General features: G+C 40.9%; 1 protein-coding gene across 2 annotated transcripts in view; it reads right to left on the bottom strand.

Annotated features, from left to right (window-relative positions):
- The window catches only part of b4galt2 (UDP-Gal:betaGlcNAc beta 1,4- galactosyltransferase, polypeptide 2), a 210,820-nt gene that overhangs the window by 108,909 nt on the left and 83,337 nt on the right, over positions 1-18,574 (bottom strand). For both annotated transcript variants that reach the window (XM_040018758.1, XM_040018749.1), the window contains exons 3-4: positions 4,435-4,553; positions 2,422-2,538 (exon numbers count right to left, since the gene is read on the bottom strand). In XM_040018758.1, coding sequence (XP_039874692.1) covers positions 2,422-2,538; positions 4,435-4,553 — 236 coding nt within the window. The remainder of the gene's footprint in view (positions 1-2,421; positions 2,539-4,434; positions 4,554-18,574) is intronic.

Raw genomic sequence — 18,574 nt, forward strand, 5'->3', positions numbered from 1 at the left:
TTAGCAGCTCAGGTCCCCGTGTGTCCAGCAGCTCAGGTCGCACCTGAACCATTGGCCCAGTTCCCCGTAGTAGTGCAGTTTTCTAGCCAGCTTACCATTGAGCCAGGGGTCCCAATCCTCTCTGGCTCTACATCAGCTGCTGCTGGAAGCTCGGATGAGCTCATCCAGGACTCCGCGGCTCCCGCGCCACCATCTACCTCGTCCGCTGGGGGTTCCAGTGAGCCCGGCCAGCACCTCCTCGTCTCCGCTGGAGGGTCCGAGGGGCCCGTTCAGCCTCCTGCTGCTCTGCCAGCGTCATCCACGCCGCCGCCAGCTGCAGCCTCCGTGTCTCCGCCCTCGCCAGCTGCAGCCTCCGTGTCTCCACCCTCGCCAGCTGCAGCCTCCGTGTCTCCACCCTCGCCAGCTGCAGCCTCCGTGTCTCCACCCTCGCCGTCGCCTGGTCCAGCTCCAGAATCATCGGCTTCGTCAGCCTCGTCTGGTCCTGTGCCCACCGAGCCTCGGCCAGTACGCCTGACACTTAAGAGCTGCCGCCGCTTTCCAAGCGGCCGGCCCCCTGAACTGCCCTGTGTTTGGGCTGTTTTCTTGGGCTCCGGTGTTTGCTGTGCTCTGCTTTTGTTTTCTGTTCCGAGCCCTCCGTCCTGGACCCCCGCGGCCCGCCCTGGGTTGTTTTCTGTTTGGTTTTGTTTTTCTGGTTTTGGGCTGTCTGGGGCCAGCCCTTACGGGGGGGGGTACTGTCACGGTCCTGGGTCTCCTGACCCAGCGTTTTTAGTTCCTTGTGATGTTTGTATTATTGTACTTGTGTGAGTTATTCTATGGTTTCTAGTTTCGATCCCTTGCCCTTCATGTTTCTCTGTGTCCCCTCTGTTCTGTGTAGTCTGTGTCTGCATGTTTGAGTTCCCCTCTGTGTGTGTCTCGGTTCTTAGACCTCTGCCTTATGGTTTATGTCTCTGTGTTTCTTAGTTGCTGTCTCCACTGTGTCAAGTTTGCGTCTCTGTGAGATACTTCCTGTTTTACTTTGATGGTCCGTGTCTTATGTGAATGCGTCCTGCTTTGCTTGTCTCGTCAGTCCTGATTTCTCCCAGCTGTGCCCTCCTGTGTCTCATTCCCCTCGTTACTTCCCAGTGTATTTAAACCCTGTGTTTCTCTGAGTCAGTGTTGTATTGTCCCTCATGCTGTGTGGATCTCCCTGTGTCTCTCTGTGGGTTTAGTTTGAGTTTCCAGTTTAGTTTGCTTTGTATGACTTTCTCCTGCCAGCGAATAAAGCTGAGTTCTTTGTGTTTAAACCTCGTGCCTGAGTGCCTGCTTTTTGGGTCCAACTCCTGCCTGCCGCACAGCGATTCATGACAACCACAGGGTGAGAGGTGGGGTACCATGGACAGGTCGCAGCCCATCGCAGGGCTAACACACAGACACAACCATTCATACCTAAGGGAAATTCAGTAATATATCAACTAACCTAACCCCACTAAAATATTTATAATATGTTTACTTTAACTTATTGACAAGTAATGAAATAAGAAAGAAACCACTCAGTTCAGAAGAGTTACCCCCCAATCGAGGGGAAAGAATTAAAAACATTGTTTGTTTCGCTCACAACAGAACTTAACCAGGAATATGACCACAAATTCAAGATTGTGACTTTTGCTCATGGTGCAGTATTGTGAATAATCAGTCCACGGATCAATAATAATAACAAATTAAGCATTAATATAATTTATCAAGCAAAATCGCTGCAACAAGTGATTTGTAGACATCGCACAGCTATAAATAACAAATACTTAATTCCTCCTTTAAAATAAATTTAGAAATACATAAAATGAAGAGCTGCACTTCATAATTTTCATGAAAGAGAGTGAGAAACACAAAGAAGTCATCAACTTATTGGCAAAAGCAAAGTCGGTCCATAGCCTGTTTTTCTGTTGACCTAAGCCGAAACGTAAACACACAAAAAATAAGCCTACTTTTATTTATGTTCATTAATAGTCTGATAAATTACTCACATGGAAAACAAATCATTGTTTTTCAGTTTCAGATCATCAGCGTCAATGTTCTTCCGTTGTTTCTTCTGTGTCTCTCTCAAACTTACATGAAGGTGTTACCAAAGCCTGCAGACTCTTAAATATGCAACTGCTGGTCAGTTAAAAATAAACAGGTGGTCTGTTCAGCCGCTTCCCTGGAGGTCACCGCAGTTCCCAGGAGGTCACAGATCTGCATGTTTGATTTGGCCATATGCCCACCCTCCCATTTATCCTGGCTTGTGACCTCCTGTGGATGGGTTTGTATTTCCTCACAGTCTCAAACCAGAAATCCTTCACGTGAAAGGCAAATTTGTTAACCACTACACCAAGATGCCACCAGGTCACTTAAAAAGAAACGCCATATTGCAGTTCTTACTGCCGTTCAGGCTCTCTGACATCCTACCTGGTTGATGATGTAGATGCCGTAATCAATCTTCTGGCGTCTGAGAATAGGGTGGAGGTAGTGGAGCCAGTACTTTAGGTGATTCTCTCTGTGACGAAACGGGATGATGATGGCCACCTACACAACAGGGACAGTTTCAGCTCATTACCTGATTGTCCTGAATGTGTAGATTTATTATAGATCATATCCCAGACATTACCACTTGATTGCCACGACCTAAACCTGGTTCTGTTGGCGGTTTCTTCCTGTTTAAAATGAAGTTTTCCTTGAGCACCTTGAGGTCACTGTTCTTGTAATGTGGCACTATAAATACACTGAATCAAACCGAATGACCACAAACACACACCAACTAAATCTCTAACACGAGTGAACTGTTATTTCCACAGCTCCTGTTAATGTCACAGTGAACATAAAGCGGGTTCTTATCCATAATGAATAAAGCACGCCAAGTGAGCAGAGCTCACTGGCATCGCATACTTGAGACAAATTAAGGGGCCGTGTCTCTGAACTTGAAGCGAGTCATTTTCAGGTGTCCAAGGTTGAACCGTAATCTCCTCTGTGAGTTCATGGTAATTTTGTGTTCAGATGAAGATTGGCAGAAAACTAACCTTGGTTTCTGTATAGTTGAGCACCGAAATTGCCCAGATACTCAAAGAGGTGTCATGTAGAGGAGAAAGTCAAACACTGAAAATGCTGAAATTAGGAAGTTCTCAAAAAAGCTGCCCTCCACACCAATATAGCAATGTTTCATTTGTCTCCATTAATTTAAATCCAGTAAAAGTGAAAATGAACTCCAGTAAAAGAGAGCTGATCAATCAAAGTTAAATGAGAACATCAGTAAAGAAAAGGTGAGTCACAATTTTTGTGATATATATATATTAGCTTCAAATTTTGACTGTCTGAGGATCTTCTCTGCCGCATCTCTGCATGCGTGTTTGTGTTTTTAGTCTTCTTGCAGGTGTTGAAGTGAAGATGGGTATCGTGGTCATCAGCAATGCCACGATCCCTGGTGGCACTGCTCCACCTGGTGTGCCAGTGCTCCACCTGGTGTGCCAGTGCTCCTATACAAGCAGCTCACTGGCTGATACGAAACCGAGACGTTAGCGAACGTTGAACTTAAGGTCAGTGTCAGATCTGAATTCTGTCTGTAGCCTATAATGTTTAAAGGTTCAAATCGCTAATATTCAACTATCACATTTGACCAGTGTTACCTTTAGCTGTCAGAAGATCTATAAATGCTATGAAATAAAATGTATCACCCATTCTTTTTGAAAGCATCACGCATTTTATGTGCGCTCACAGAGAGCCTGAAGCAGAAAACCTGAGTTAAGAGAGAAAGTTGATAACCACCGATATGAAAACAGTTATCTCAGACTGTGGTTAAAAGGTTTATTTAACAAGGTAATGCAAAGAAAGCCTGGCTATGGACTAAGTCGTGCAGATGGTGATCCCCTAGTAACCACTGGTTACTTGGGAAAATGTGTATTCACTCACCATTTGGTTGCTAAGGGTAAATATAGGTTTGCATAGTAGGTGGGGCACCAAAAACCCCCCAAAGCAAACTGCTGCGGTTGCCTGTAGTTTCAACTCAACAATTGCTCACTGAGCCCAAACAAACTTTCCCCTTCAAAATAAAAGTTGCACCATTTAAAACGAGTTAGTTACTTATTCAAATTTCAGTATCGCTCGGCGAGTTTCCAGACAATTCTCCGTCTTCAAAGCAAACTACGAGCTCTGAGTCAACACCTCATAAAAAAATGAAATAACAGTCTGTACCATTTTTAATTGGGTATGTTGTATTGTGTTAGCTTTTCATAATTTTGTCTATTTCAACATTTTTGTTTAGTACCTCATCATTGTGACTTCATCTAAGTCTCAGGCACTTTATCAGGCACTAAATCTCATCTTTTATTTTTATACTGGGAGAAGCTGATTTCTGCTAGAATATATTTACAATGTGAAATATAGTTTATTCAAATGTTGTGAAATACAAATAGCGATGCATCTACAGACCTTCCATCTGGGCCGACAGTCTGGAGGCGTGTATCGGCCTCCCTCGGTCACATTGGGATTTTCTTTCTGCACTCGTTCCATCGTCATCTGGGAGCTGAACTCGATCAACAAACGCCCCACTGAGGAAAAGAAAAGAGACAGAGAAAGTGAAGAGAAAAGCATTAGTGGGATGAGTTGGGTAACAGACTAGACAGGGCATGAAAGAAGTGAAAGAAAAAAGACATGATGGGGGGAAAGAAAACAAGAGAGGGAATGAGGGATACGGAGCAAACGCTTTTAGCTTCAAAGCAACACTATACGTGTATCAAAGTGATGTGTGCAGAAATAATGATTTCAAGGGATATGTTTCGCATAATGCTTCATTTAATAAGACGCACAGGCTTTGGAAAACCCATACTTCTAAAAAACAAAGAAACAAAGACTTTGAAGTCAGATGTGTAAACACATGGAAAGTAATTATGCAGCTTAGTGATAAACCCACATCATACAGTATGTTACATCTCTGCAAATCAATCCTTTGAGTACTGATGAGTCAAAAACTATCAGTGTGCAAGTGTGTTTATGTGCATGAGACCAAATTAAAAGAAAGATATGCTTTAAATCTCTGGCCTGGATGATAAATCCAGCCCCTTGCTTTGAGAACCGCCATCATTAAAACACCCGAGAAAGCTTCGCTGTTTGGGCTCCGACCAAAGCCCCCAAACCACGGACCTCATTTCAACAAACCAGACTCTCAGCACTCATTCTCCAAACTGCAAAATGTCACTCATTAGTGCATGTCTTTCTTCAGCGGCCAGGAACTCATTAGCTCAAATCATCACGCATCATTTGATTCACCAAATATATTAAGTAGTATTACATGATTTTTATCATTCAAGGCAACAAAAACGAGCCCTGCTTATGTATCTTAATGTAGTTTATCTATATGTGACTGAAATCTTTAAATAGACAAAGGACAGTCGATGACTCGTTCTTCATTATCTGTATTACAGTGAACACTGTCACTGCACTACAGAGGAGAGAAGCACAGCGAGTGGCCATGAATGTTTTCAACAATATCAAATGTGTTTCAGTCTGCAGATGAAAATAATACACAAAAAAATGCACGTCTTATGCTTGTTTAAATAATCTCTATATTTCTGAGTTGTTCAGATTTTTGGCATTCATTAGCATGAAGTATTTTAACCTGTTCTCACAGTTAATACAAAAGAAAAAAAAACTTCAGCAGGGCCGTGGTATAGCATTTCGTACACGATAAATCTGGTGTAAATTTTTACCTGATATTGTGGCACCATGTGCTTACGTGCCCACGTTCCCTAGCTCGCATAAGGAGACAAGCAGACGTCTCAGAGAGAAGGAGCTGCAAGTGATTCTCTAATGAGAATTTAGTACACAAAAAACAACCTCCAACAAACTACAATACTTTAGCAGGGAACAGTTTTATTGCATATTTTCCAGTGGTGGAAAAAACAAACTTGTTTCACCACTTGAGGCAAAAAACCCACCATTGAGTACAACCAGGACACGAGGACAGATGAAGAGACACGAGCGGCAGGATGATGTGCGACTGCAGAAAAACAGGTTAGAAAGCTTGACTTAAATTGAAAAATGTTTATTTTATTATGTGACAATGTTGTGCACCTGCTGAGAAGTTGCAAGGCTAAGTTACTGAAATGTTAAGCGGTTACGTTATTTACTTTGAGACTTTTACATCATCAGACTGATCTTTTCCCCACTGAAAAGCCTAAATAAGTTCCACAATACACTTTTAAGCAATAAAGTGCCAGATTTACCAAATATGATACTAATTAAAAATCATATATGCAAATTTATATTTAATTATTATTTTATAATTTAGGCTTTAAAGGCTTAAAATTCCCATTGAAAACAATATTATTGTGCTTATACATGACTTGCTGTGTCGCTGCTGCACTATAATACTGCTGCTCGCACCTCGTGGCAATGACTTCACACTTTGAATTAGGCAGTCTGTCATCAATGACAAGGATGGAAAACGTCCTTCATTTACTTACACGTATAAATGCTGCTGCCTTCAAACTGTAATCACCAATAAAACATTGTTGGTGATTTCATTTTTTTCCTACATCACCATGACATCATTTTGAGGCTACATCATCCAACCTGTACTGTTCAGATGGTTGTTTATTATGAAAGCATTTACCTTTTTAAGCTTTGAACATTTTATCTAAAATCCATCCATCTTTTCCTCGACGACACTACAAGAAAAAAATTAAGGGAATTTCCAGAAACCGTACGAACCCCGTGTTTTTAAAGCGGCTACGCTTGAAGGCCACGGAAAAAGTCTGTCCTCTTAGAAAGGATTAAGACGAAATGAGGGTGCACGCTTTACAGTCTCACCGCAAAACCCATTTAGGGTGTTTTGCCGGGAGCGTCTTGCCTCCTGCTTAATCACTGAACGATGGACTGTCAGTTTCAAACAGTTACAAAAATTAACTCATCGAAAACGTACACGTGAGAGGGATTCGACTGTGTTTGCTGGAGTGCATTGGTGTGTTGAGTGCTTAAAGCAGAGCAGGTAAGTGATGAGAAACGACAGTAAAAACAAAGTTTTGCCAGACTGTAACAAACATTTAGATAATTACAGCTAAAGCAGCGATTATGCATCAGTGTACATGGATTGTATGATTCCCATTTGTAAGTATGTATATTTACTGTGCAGTAAACAATCTACTTTCAACATACTTTTGGTGGCCAAGGTGTGTCTTGTGTTGTATTATGTAAGTATGAACAGACAGTATTCGCAGCATCAGAGCACAGGAAAGAGAGGTGTGGCTCGTAGAAGCCCACGAGACGATAATGGGCTTAACATTGATGCATGAGCTCCGTGTTGAGAGGTCTGCTCCAATCAACACCGTGCAGGTGAGGAGTGTAATCAATGGAAACAAGGTTACATGTCCATAACACACCTCTTTATCACACCACAAGAGCTGAATGCAAACAGTCCCAGCAGCCCCTGACTACTTCTACCCATCGCCCTCCATCCCCTCCGCACTCGGGTCTCTTTCTTCCTCGTTCCCCTCTCACCCTAATGAGACAGAAAGTAGAACATGGTGTTTTCATCTTCTCTCTGTGATTTTTTTCCCCAAACTTAGTTTTCAGGCAGCTAAAACAAAACGGGGAGCTTACTGGATGTAGCATAACATAGTATACTGTGCATTAGGTTTTCTGAAAACACAAGAAAACATTGGGCAAGGTTTTAGTTGTTCCTCTTGAGGATAAAAGCTGGTTTATGGGGAAAAATCCCCCCGATAAATATAGATTAACATCATTGCAGCACAGGTCGTCCAAGTGTGACTCAAACTGATACTGCTACAATTTCAACTTCGCCTTCTTTACAATTCCAAATATGAACCGTTTAAACACTGGGATGTATACATTCACTGGTCTGCAACGATCCTCAGGTAGGCTGTGGTGTTTAAACTATACTCGACTGCTATTAAGGTGCCCGTATCATTACACCATCATCCTGAACTGTTGATACAAGACAGAATAGATGCTGTTTATGCCACACAATCTGAACGCCGTAGCAGAAATCAAGACTCATCAGCCCAGACAATATTTCTCAATCTTCTCTTGTCCAATTTTGGTGAGCTCATGTGAAGCAGATATGGTCTTCTCCATACTTTGCTTGTAACACATGGTTATTTGAGTTACTGTTGCCGTCCCATCAGCTTAAAGCAGTATTTCTATTTTCCTCTGGCCTCTGGCATCAACAAGGCCTTTCTACCCAGAGGACTGCTGCTTACTGGACATTTTCTCTTCTTCAAACCATTCTCTGTAAACTCATGAGATGGATGTGCAGGAGAATCCCAGCAGATCAGCAGTTTCTGAAGTGCTCAGAACACCCCATCTGGCACCAATAACCATGCCACTTTCAAAGTTCCCTAAATCACCTTTCTTTGTCATTCTGATGCTCAGTTTGAATTTCAGCAGGTTGCTTTTACCATATCTAAATGCACATGGCAGCACGTGATTGGCTGATTAGATAAGATATTTGAGATTTTGAGTTTTGGTCACAACCACTTGTTAAAAGGATTTCACGTGTAGCAATTTTGGTGGCTTGGCTCTAAGAGTAATATCAAGACCATCAAAACAGCACACACTAGGCAATTAATGACAACAAACAAGACACTGATGATGGATTAGAAGCTGGGGTCCAAAGTGGCTTGCAAGGGGCAACAAAAGCAGTCTAATTAATGCACATTGTCTTTGATGTACTGCTAAAATGCACAGAATGGTATCTGCAGCATTTAGATCTGGATATTTGAGGGGTGATTTGTCTTTTAAACTTTTAAAGATATACAGACTGTGTCGAGCCAGAACACACAAATAACAGAAAGAGAGCATTTTTGTGTTTGTGCATGTGTGATGCAGAAATGTGCAGGTTTGTGTATAAAATACACTTCAACAGACAGTGATGTGTTGTACAATGATAGCAGTGGAATTATCTAACACACAGACACACACGCAACAGCCACAGACCCCTAACATGCTTATCTAAGTGGCAATATTACAGTAATACATTATAATCACACTCTTTGATCACTCTATCTGGGACACCTGCTGCACTTTGGGGAATGCAGAACTGCTTTATCTGCAGATATATACACATAACACACACACACTATATGACAACCAAATTTTCCCCTCACAACAGTAACGAAACAAACGGCAGAGTTATTAGATTAGCAGGACATGTAACAACACAATAAACTGGGAGCACACCTGAGGCTGGATGCAGTGTAAGCGTGCGCACACACGCACACACACACACACACACACGGTGAGACGTGAAAAGCGGGAAACAGAAACAGGTTAAAAATGGGAGCACTCAGGTGTTTTGTTGGTTCTGAGGGCTTTGTGTGACGTGGCATCCATTCACAGATTGTCTGTACTCCAAGCTTCTGCTCCTCTCCCCTCTATAATATGTTGTTGACCACCCTCACCACATAACTCATACATCAAAGCTTACAGACCAATGAAATATTAGCCACAGCACTCCCTTTCTCTTCCTCCCTTCCTGCCATTGTTGCTCCTATTCCCCCTCCACTGAACCTAGGATCCGTGGGCCCTAAGATGAAACAGATCAGTTTAATCTAGCTCTGCCAAGACTCCCCTCAGACCCCAGTGTTGCTACATACGGTGTAAAGGTTGAATGTCTATGATACTTAGAATACTAACAGAGTTCTCTTATTATCTGGTCTATCTAGACTGTATAAATAAAATGCAGAAATACCTTTAACAACTGTGGTTTAAAAAAGAAGTCTGGTTGTATAGAAGGATACGAGAAAACTGCCCAACTTCTCAATTGATTTATAACCTCACTAAATATTTTCTGCATGACTTTATGGTCTCAATTGCCCTTTTTGTCTTACAGGATACAATATGATGCACATTTTGTAAATTCTGACCTTCTTCAGAGTAAAACAGATCATTGCAAGGCTGCGCTTCTTTGCAATGGACAGTTTGCTAAAAAACAAAAGCAAAAAGAAGATGGCCATGACCAAAATGTGAATGATTACAGTTTAATGGTTTATATGACATGGTGGACACATCAATCATTTATATAAGACCCAAAAATGGCATAAATATCCATCAGATATAAAGATATAAGAAGAGAAATACACATTTTTCCCCAGCCAGGTTACTGAGCATTGCTAAGCCTGTGCGACTCTTATAGGAAAACAAAACATGCAAAATATAACAGATTTTCATGGATCTGACAAATAAATTATCAATGAAAACCAATTAACTTGTTTAATCCTGTGTTGACTCTTATGTAGCTGATTGCAAAAGGGTAATAAAGTGAATAAAAGCAGTTTGATACCCTTGTGCACTGACTCAGTAGCTTTCTTTGTCTTTCTCTTAAAGAATGAGTTTGTGTCAATAAGGCTGTGAATTGGTTTGTCCTCACAGAGTCACTGGTCGGGCCATCTGACCATGCAAAACTGTACGACAGGCTGCCTGTTAATCAGCAGCCCTGTTCTGAGAGTTTCTGTGCCTTTGTGTTACTTAAGTGACAACTGAAGCGGCGCCAGGGTCAGATTTCTGAGAGCGGTTCTGAGTTTATAATTGAGTTTGGCTCTTTGGCCTCAGAAAGGGGAGGGAAATGAAAGTTAGAGAAAGTGAATAAATGAGAAGAAAAACGGACAGAAAGGAGAGCGAAAGCAGGAGGAAGAGGTTGTTCCTCTCCCTCCTGCTTCCCACTGACACACTCTGTGACAATAGAGACTTTCAGCTCCCTGAATCTTATTAGCCTGTCCACTCTCTCAATCTCTTTTCTTTCAATCATTTACAAGTGCCTCCACCGAGCGCAGGCCATAATTGAGATTCTTCCCATTTTGATGAAAGAAAGAAAAAGAGCATGAGGTACAAATGGGTGTGGAGGAGAGAAAAGGGAAAAGAGTCAAAAGTCTTCACGTCAGGTACCTACTTCTGCTAAAATAGCGTTCATTTTGTTTATCTTCAGCACACTTTGTCCTTGTGTTAGCGATTTTACACCCCCTTCCAAGACTCATTACTGTGGATTGTGAAAATCATCGATGGCAAAGGCTATGCTCAGCTGTGAAATCCTGCCCGTGTGTCTGTGTCTGCATGTTGGGGTAAATTTATTGGATCAGAGGATTAGAGGTATCTGAGAATCTCCTCGACATGCAAGAAACACATTATCTGGTCGTGTGGGTGTGTATCTATGCAGAACACCCAGCGTGCACCCAAACAGACGAGATAAAGGGTTAACCGTGGTGTATTTACACCGCACCAACAACAAGCACAAAAGGATGAAGAGAAAGCTACAGCATTCACAAACTCATAGCTTTGTTGTCACAAGTCATGTTGCTGGAAAATGAAATCCACCAGACAAAAAGGGAAACATGAATCTCAAGCAAAGGATAATGTGAAACTGGACTGTTTTGGATTAAAAAGAAAAAGGTTGATGTTCTGCCGCTGTCTTTCAAACAGGATGTGTCAGACCACAAGAGACAGAATTTTCAAGACAAAATAATTTCCAAAGGACCTTGACAGAAAGAGAGAGAGAAAAAACAGAGCTTATCTTTTGCAGGGAAATGAACTGCTGTCTTGAAACAAAAAAAAATAAAAATAATGTGCTTCAAAAATGCCAGGAAATACTGTTAATACTTTCCTACAGAATATATAATATAATGTAGCCATTAGAGGGACATAAAAAATGCAGTGATTTCAGAAACAGACGTGCTGTAAATGTTCACTTTGTTTGATTGATGAGTGTTTCAAAGCAAAAGGAAAAAGTCGGCCGGACCAAAGCCAGCATTTACACCCATCTGAGCTGCATCAACACAACATGTGTTTACATCTGTAGGCAAGTGCATGTCAGGTTAGGGCATAAATTATGACATATGCTGCAGTAAAAGTTACGGTGTAGATCTTGAGGAGGGTTTGGAGTTACGGCGCGCCTATGGCGTAGATTTACTACATGAGTATAAATCCAACATAAGGCCACAAGCTGAACAGGGGTGATAGTTTCTGCAAGTTAGCCAGGGTTGACTCAGGTCTGAGTGAAGCAAATTCCATCAACAGACAGTAAACTGTGGGGTGACTGTGCAGACATCTGCGTAGCTGCCAAATCTTAGACCCGTCCAACTACGCGTGAGATCCAAGTGGCAGATCAGCGCTGATATAAGTAAAGAAGAAGTCAGAACTGGAAAGTAATTGCTGAGTGTTTTCTTCAAAGTTTTTTTCACAGAATTTTAAGTTTTCAAACTGTTGCAACATCTCCCTCTGTATAATCTGTGAATCTCTGAGCTTCTGAGCTGATGTATCATTAAAACAGCCGTAAAAACCAACACAATCATACACTCGTGTCTTCAACCCAGGTGTGGCGGCAGTGGTACAAAAACTGGCCCAAGTGATACCAACGTGGCAATACATGCCAGCAGATGTGGTATCATTTTGGCCATGTAGGGCAAGGTGTAAGCAATGAGCATAAAAGCAGCCTCAGAAAGCAAAAAAAAAAAAAAAACCCACAAATTTTCTTCTAGCAATCATTAGAAATTAAACAGGTAAGCTGAAATCTGGTGCAATAAAGAACACCAGGATGGCAACAGAAGCTTTTGTTTGCTGTTATTTCAACATAAATCAAATTTATTCTGCTTAGTTTTACTCAACATTGTAGCCATTGGCTGCTCAAACACCAGTGGCTCCAGAGAAGCCTGCTTACAGTTTGAGAAATGCTGTATCATAGAGAAGACGTGCGATATTATCCAAGGACAAACATTGTGAACATTATCAATAAACCAGTTAGGACCCCAAAACACCTTCAGCAGTATCGTGATAAAAAGTGAGAGCTTGCTGAATAATAAGCAGGATTGAATGTGACTGTTTAAGAAGTTCAGATATTTGTAAGTTATTTTACACGCATCCTTTATTTTGTCTTTTCTCACAATTCTACTGAAACTTGTCATGAAGTATAATCAAAAACAAAAACGCTGCCAGAAGCATCTTCCTTTGCGTTTGTTTTGCTCTCATGTTCAGACGTGTTAGCAGCCAAGAACTGGGAGATTTTTTTTCCTCATCAGGAAATGTTTTCTGTATTTACTGTCTGGTGTGATGCAAGAAAAACAATGTGTAAGCAAACAAGCCTTAACAAGAGATTTCATTAATGAGCGTGAATTTTAAGCAGGCTGATGAAAGTAATTACAGTGTGAAAAGCTGCAGATGCAAGTACTGATTGTACAAAAGCTTGTTTTTTTTTTTTTGTAGTGCTGTTTCTTACATCTCGTAACAATACTTTTATCAGTGTAAAGTCCTAATTATCAGCAGCAGAGCTGCAGATCATCACCCAAACAAGCAAAGTAAAAAAGCAAAAACAAAAATAAAAACACTTAATGGCTCAAATCCACGCACACAGTATGTTCACTGACTGTTTTTGCTCTGAGACGGAAGAAGCTGAAAGTAGGGTGCATGAAACAGATGGAGGATGCATGTAACACAACAACGTTTCCTGGCAGGGGGGGGGGGAGAATAAAGGTAAGAAAATAAAAGCACAAAAAGATGAACGATACAGTTTCAGATGCTGAAGGACGGCAGTTGGAGAACAAACAGAGACAAAAAAAAAAAGAAAGAACATGAAAACAGTAATAACACAGGAAACACAAAGTGATGGGGAGTGACAGATCGTGTAAGCCTGTGAGCCAGATGCTAAGCAACACCACTCCACACACTGCACTGCAGTTCTGCTACTGTAGATGTTGCTTTTGTAATTTCCTCTGTGTCACAGGCTGTCATACACCAAATATCAAGAGCCATTTACATTATAACAGAGAGACTAGCGCGCTACAATTGATACAGAAACCCTGTTGTTGCCTCTTTGATTCATCACAACAGCCTTTAATTAACACGGAGGTCATGTGATTGCTTTCATTTCTCTGTTTGTTTGTTTGCTAGCAGGATTAATCAAAAAGTTGCAGATGGATTAGCATGAAAATGTGACCAGAGGTGGGGGTTTGGTGCAAATTAGACGCGATTAACCTTTCAAGTCGGAGCCACGCATTCTTTTTTCTTAGCAAGACATTATGTTCCACATATTCACTACTAATAAATATATATATTAAATCCTAATTGAAATAAAAAAATTGTGAGACTTGATGTTCTCACAAAAATATCACAAAGTAATCCGTACCCAGGATCCAGAAACTCAGTTTGTGCTTGGTATGGGGGAATTTGCAGCCTTGGCGGAGGGATGTAGACTTGGACTGCTCTTGCTAACAGAATGATCCTTTAATTAGTGGCAAGTAATATCTGTCTGAATAATAAGGGAGAAAGAATCCTTGCATAAACACTTGCATGAGCACATACACACATGTAAAATAAAAATGTGATATATGAAGCACATATGAGAGGAATGTTTCTTATTATGCCATTTAATATTGGGGATACTTTATTCAAAACAGTAATTCTGATGTTGGTAACCACTATCTTGATCCCCGTAGTCTTTGAATGGTGTTTTAGGTTTTGGCAATTAGTTAACGCAAAGAAAGCTAGCTAGCTAGCTAGGCTGAACTTGCTCACCCATCTGAGCTTTCACTACCAATCACAGAAACCTACGTGTTCTTGTGTTACTTTTCCCCAAATGTTGTTTTTGGCACAATTTGGATTATTCTCCCTATTGCTCAATATCAAATCTGCATGACTGGCAGATGAATTAAGAGTGGCACACCAGCATGTGTCCCTTGTATAAGCATAAGTGTCTGTTTTTGGCAGTACAACTACAGGTCCCACTGCCGCTGTCCAGCTGGCACACTGACGTGCTAGTTGGCACATGTGCTGACCTCGACACACACACACACACACACACACACACACACACACACTAGTAGTTGTGTATCCCGAAACAACCAGAGCCAAAGTCATGATGACTTCAAGGCCATGAAACTGTCAGAGCACTGTGTTTGGAGTGGTCGTTGGGACAGACATGAAATCGTGCAGGAAGCTCGAATCAGGCTGCCAGAGAATTACAATCCAGACACAACTGTTCCTGATGCCAGGACATCATCCAGGAATAACATAGCAAAATACATAATTATCGAGTATTGAGTTTAAGTCAAAGCTGAGGTGTGAAATAACGTGTAGCAGATTAACTTTTTTGTTAATCTAACACTGAGATCACATCAAAAATCATCACTTTTTTGGTTTTTTTTTAGAAAGTTGAGTATCTGCATGTTTAATGATGTGGAAAACATACAGTATCTGTCCTTTATATGCAAGCATTCTCTCAGCTCACAGCAGGTTCACAGTAGATGAACAGCCATGTTTGATTTGGCAGACTTTTATCCCAGACACCTTTTGTGATGCAGGGATTGGTCTCTCCTCCTGGTCTTAAATCAGGGTTTTTTCACAGTTAAGCAAACGTGTTAACCACTGCAGTCATTCCACTTAAACACAGCACTGAGTCAAAAAGGTTAAAGAGGAGACCTCTGCAGCATCCTGCTTAGTTCAAATAAGTTCCTGTGTTAACAAACTAACCTGTCAATACGACATCCTCTGTCCCATAACTCAGTTATAAGTTCCTTATGTCTATGTTAATAGTAGCTACCAAACTAACATAGATGACGAGCTACACTGTCCTGCAAACTTTAAGCCAAAAAGACTAAAAAAGGACCAGAGAGTGTCTTCTCTTTCCAAGGCTATAAAATATCTTGCACAAAAACTTTTCACAAGCTCTCAAATGTCGATTTCTTCACACAGAGAAAGATAACACGTTATTATATTGCAGGCAGGAGTAAGACTAAACCCCTGTAAGGATCCTACCATCAAAGGCCATTTTATTCATTTAAATTGCTCGTCCTGTCCAGGGTTGCAGACCCAAACACAGACTTCATAAACAAACCCTAACTGAGGTGATGCAGGTAATCCAAAAGGCAGCAAAAAATACCATCAATTCCACAGAGCACACACAAGGGAGGACAGACAGGAACCCAGTATGACTCACAACAAGGAACAGAAGGAAACCGAGGCCTTAAATACACACAGGAGGTAATCAGGGAGAGTGGAAACACCAGGGTATCAAAACACAGCTAAAACTAATTAAAACAATTAGTTTTAAGAAAGTAACAAAGGAAATTAAATTAATAGCAAGGCACAAGAAACAGGAATGACCAAATTAAACAGGAAATAGCTAAATGGGACTCACATACAGTACTAGAGAAACACAAGAAGACACAAATGAGGCTGGAATAAACTAAAGGATCAAACATCTGTACAAACACAAATAACTAGAAGAAATAAACTATCAAAGTTATTGGAGTAAAATAAAGAAATAAATAGAAATGATATAACAAAAAAACCAAAAATAAACATAAACCACACCATGACAGGCCCCTAGTTGTATGGCGTTATTTTTGTGCCACTATTCTGAGCGCACATAAAAAAACATTTGCAGGTGCAAGTGTTGCATTTTGAGAAGAAATTGATTTTGAGCGAAGAAAAGCTAAATTTGAGTGAATAAAATTCATTGCTGCGTGCAAAAAATGTATTTCAGTGTTTGCTATTATACACACACACACACACACACACACACACACACACACACTAGCATAAATGTTGAGAGCGCAAGCAACGCATTGCAAGCACGCGCAAATGCAAAAACTGAGCGAGAGGGGCTGCTATTGTGTGTGTGTGTGTGTGTGTGTGTATAATAGCAAACACTGAAATACATTTTTTGCACGCAGCAATGAATTTTGTTCACTCAAATTTAGCTTTTTCTTCGCTCAAAATAAATTTCTTCTCAAAATGCAACACTTGCACCTGCAATTTTTTTTTTTTTTTATGTGCGTACGTGTATTGAGAATTGCAAACACAGGAAGAAGACCGTTTCTGGCTTATCCTTGGTTGACCTTGAAGATGAACTAGTAGCCTAGAAACTACCATCGATTTAGTCTACATGTTTTGATGAACATGATGTCAAATATGAAATACCTCTTCTTGCAATAATGATTTCCTGTCAAGTGCTTGTTCTTTCGCTTCAATTCAAGAGGTTAGTTGATTTCCTCTCAACATTACCAGGCACTCTAGTGGAGGATACAACCCAATTAGCGATTGATCATACAAAATCTATTATCAGCAAATGGAACACTTTCTTGTGCTGCAGTTTTATGAATTAAAACATTTAATTGGCGACGGAAGAGATGACTCTGATTACAAACTAATGACAAGAAACGCAGCGTCTTTGTCGGTGAGCTAAGCATTCCCTGCTACTGTTAATCAAAGCTGCATTTATTTTATTTGAAATACAGAGAAATGAAACAAGAAGGAGCAGCCAGAGCGAGCGGTTAGATGAAGCGCTGCAGGTGACAGGCTGCACACCTCCAGCTTCTCGGGGAGGTGACCAACTGCTTTCACTGTGCCCTGCTGTTTGTGGACTCATGCCGTGTGCAGCATGAAAAGACCACAGTTGCTCACAGAATGCTGGAAAGGAGCCAATTATTGCATGACTTTCTTTATTAAAAACAACAAGAGGTTGCGTTGCTGCCCAGAGAAGTCGTGACCTGTAATATTAAGCCACATGTACCGCTACCACGGTAACCACGGGAATCAAAGGATCAGCCCAGGCCAAAATCTCCTGATTGTTAACAAAATTCACTCTGATAGATGTAGGCTCGTGTGCAAAGACAGCTGCAGTCATCTACAGTCCATCACCATAGTAACAGTACACACAGCGTTAGCAAGCTAACACCAACTAAGATTTGCATGTATGCCTGTTTATGATTTGAACACTTCAATAACAATCTGGCTGCGCCTCTAGTTCCTTGAGCTCCAACACTAATAACTTCCTGGACACCGTGTAAATTATAACCTGTAACTACATCCACACCATAATTCTCCCACATGTAGGACTATTTTGAAAAAAATATATATATTCAACACATATTTAAAGAAGTTTAAAGACACAAAGGAGGTGTTTTCAATTGAGGACATACTCACACTCACTAAATTAATTTAAAACAAAAAACAAAAAAAACCTTTTGGCTCAGCTGTGAAAATCCTAACAGGTGTCAGTCTTGTTAGATCAACTGTATCCCAAATACCAGCAAATGCACAGAGAGCTGCAAGTATTTTTAGCAGTACTTTAAACAGAGAAAGAAGTAAATGCTTCTTCATGGAGCAGGTGGTGTCAAGTAAATATTTCTAGCTGAGCCAAATGTGACATTTGACACTTCTGAAGGCCACGCTTTGACACTTCTTGCACGGATGTGTGCGTTTGTATGCATGTGTGCAGAAACACACGCAGACACCTACAGACAGACACACTTAAACCCATCTGAGAGTATCAGTGTCCCTGTGTTCACGTCTGTCTTGATCTTCCTCAGCTTTAATCTTCTTTCCTTCTTTTCTCCCTGGAATTTTTTTTTTTTTTATGTCCATCACCATTAAAGGCCATCGACATACGTCCAACTGTGTTTGGACTCAAATCACATACCACACACATACACATACACACTAAAATGCACGCAGACATCAATCAAAAAGTCATGCCGATCTGGAAAGAGCAAGGTGGCAGATGGGCAAACAGCTGGAGGGCTCATAAGAATATTTAAGAATAATCGTGAAATATTTACATTTAAAA

The sequence above is a fragment of the Simochromis diagramma genome, unplaced genomic scaffold, assembly GCF_900408965.1.
Source record: "Simochromis diagramma unplaced genomic scaffold, fSimDia1.1 OVJJ01000205.1, whole genome shotgun sequence".
NCBI lineage: Eukaryota > Metazoa > Chordata > Actinopteri > Cichliformes > Cichlidae > Simochromis > Simochromis diagramma.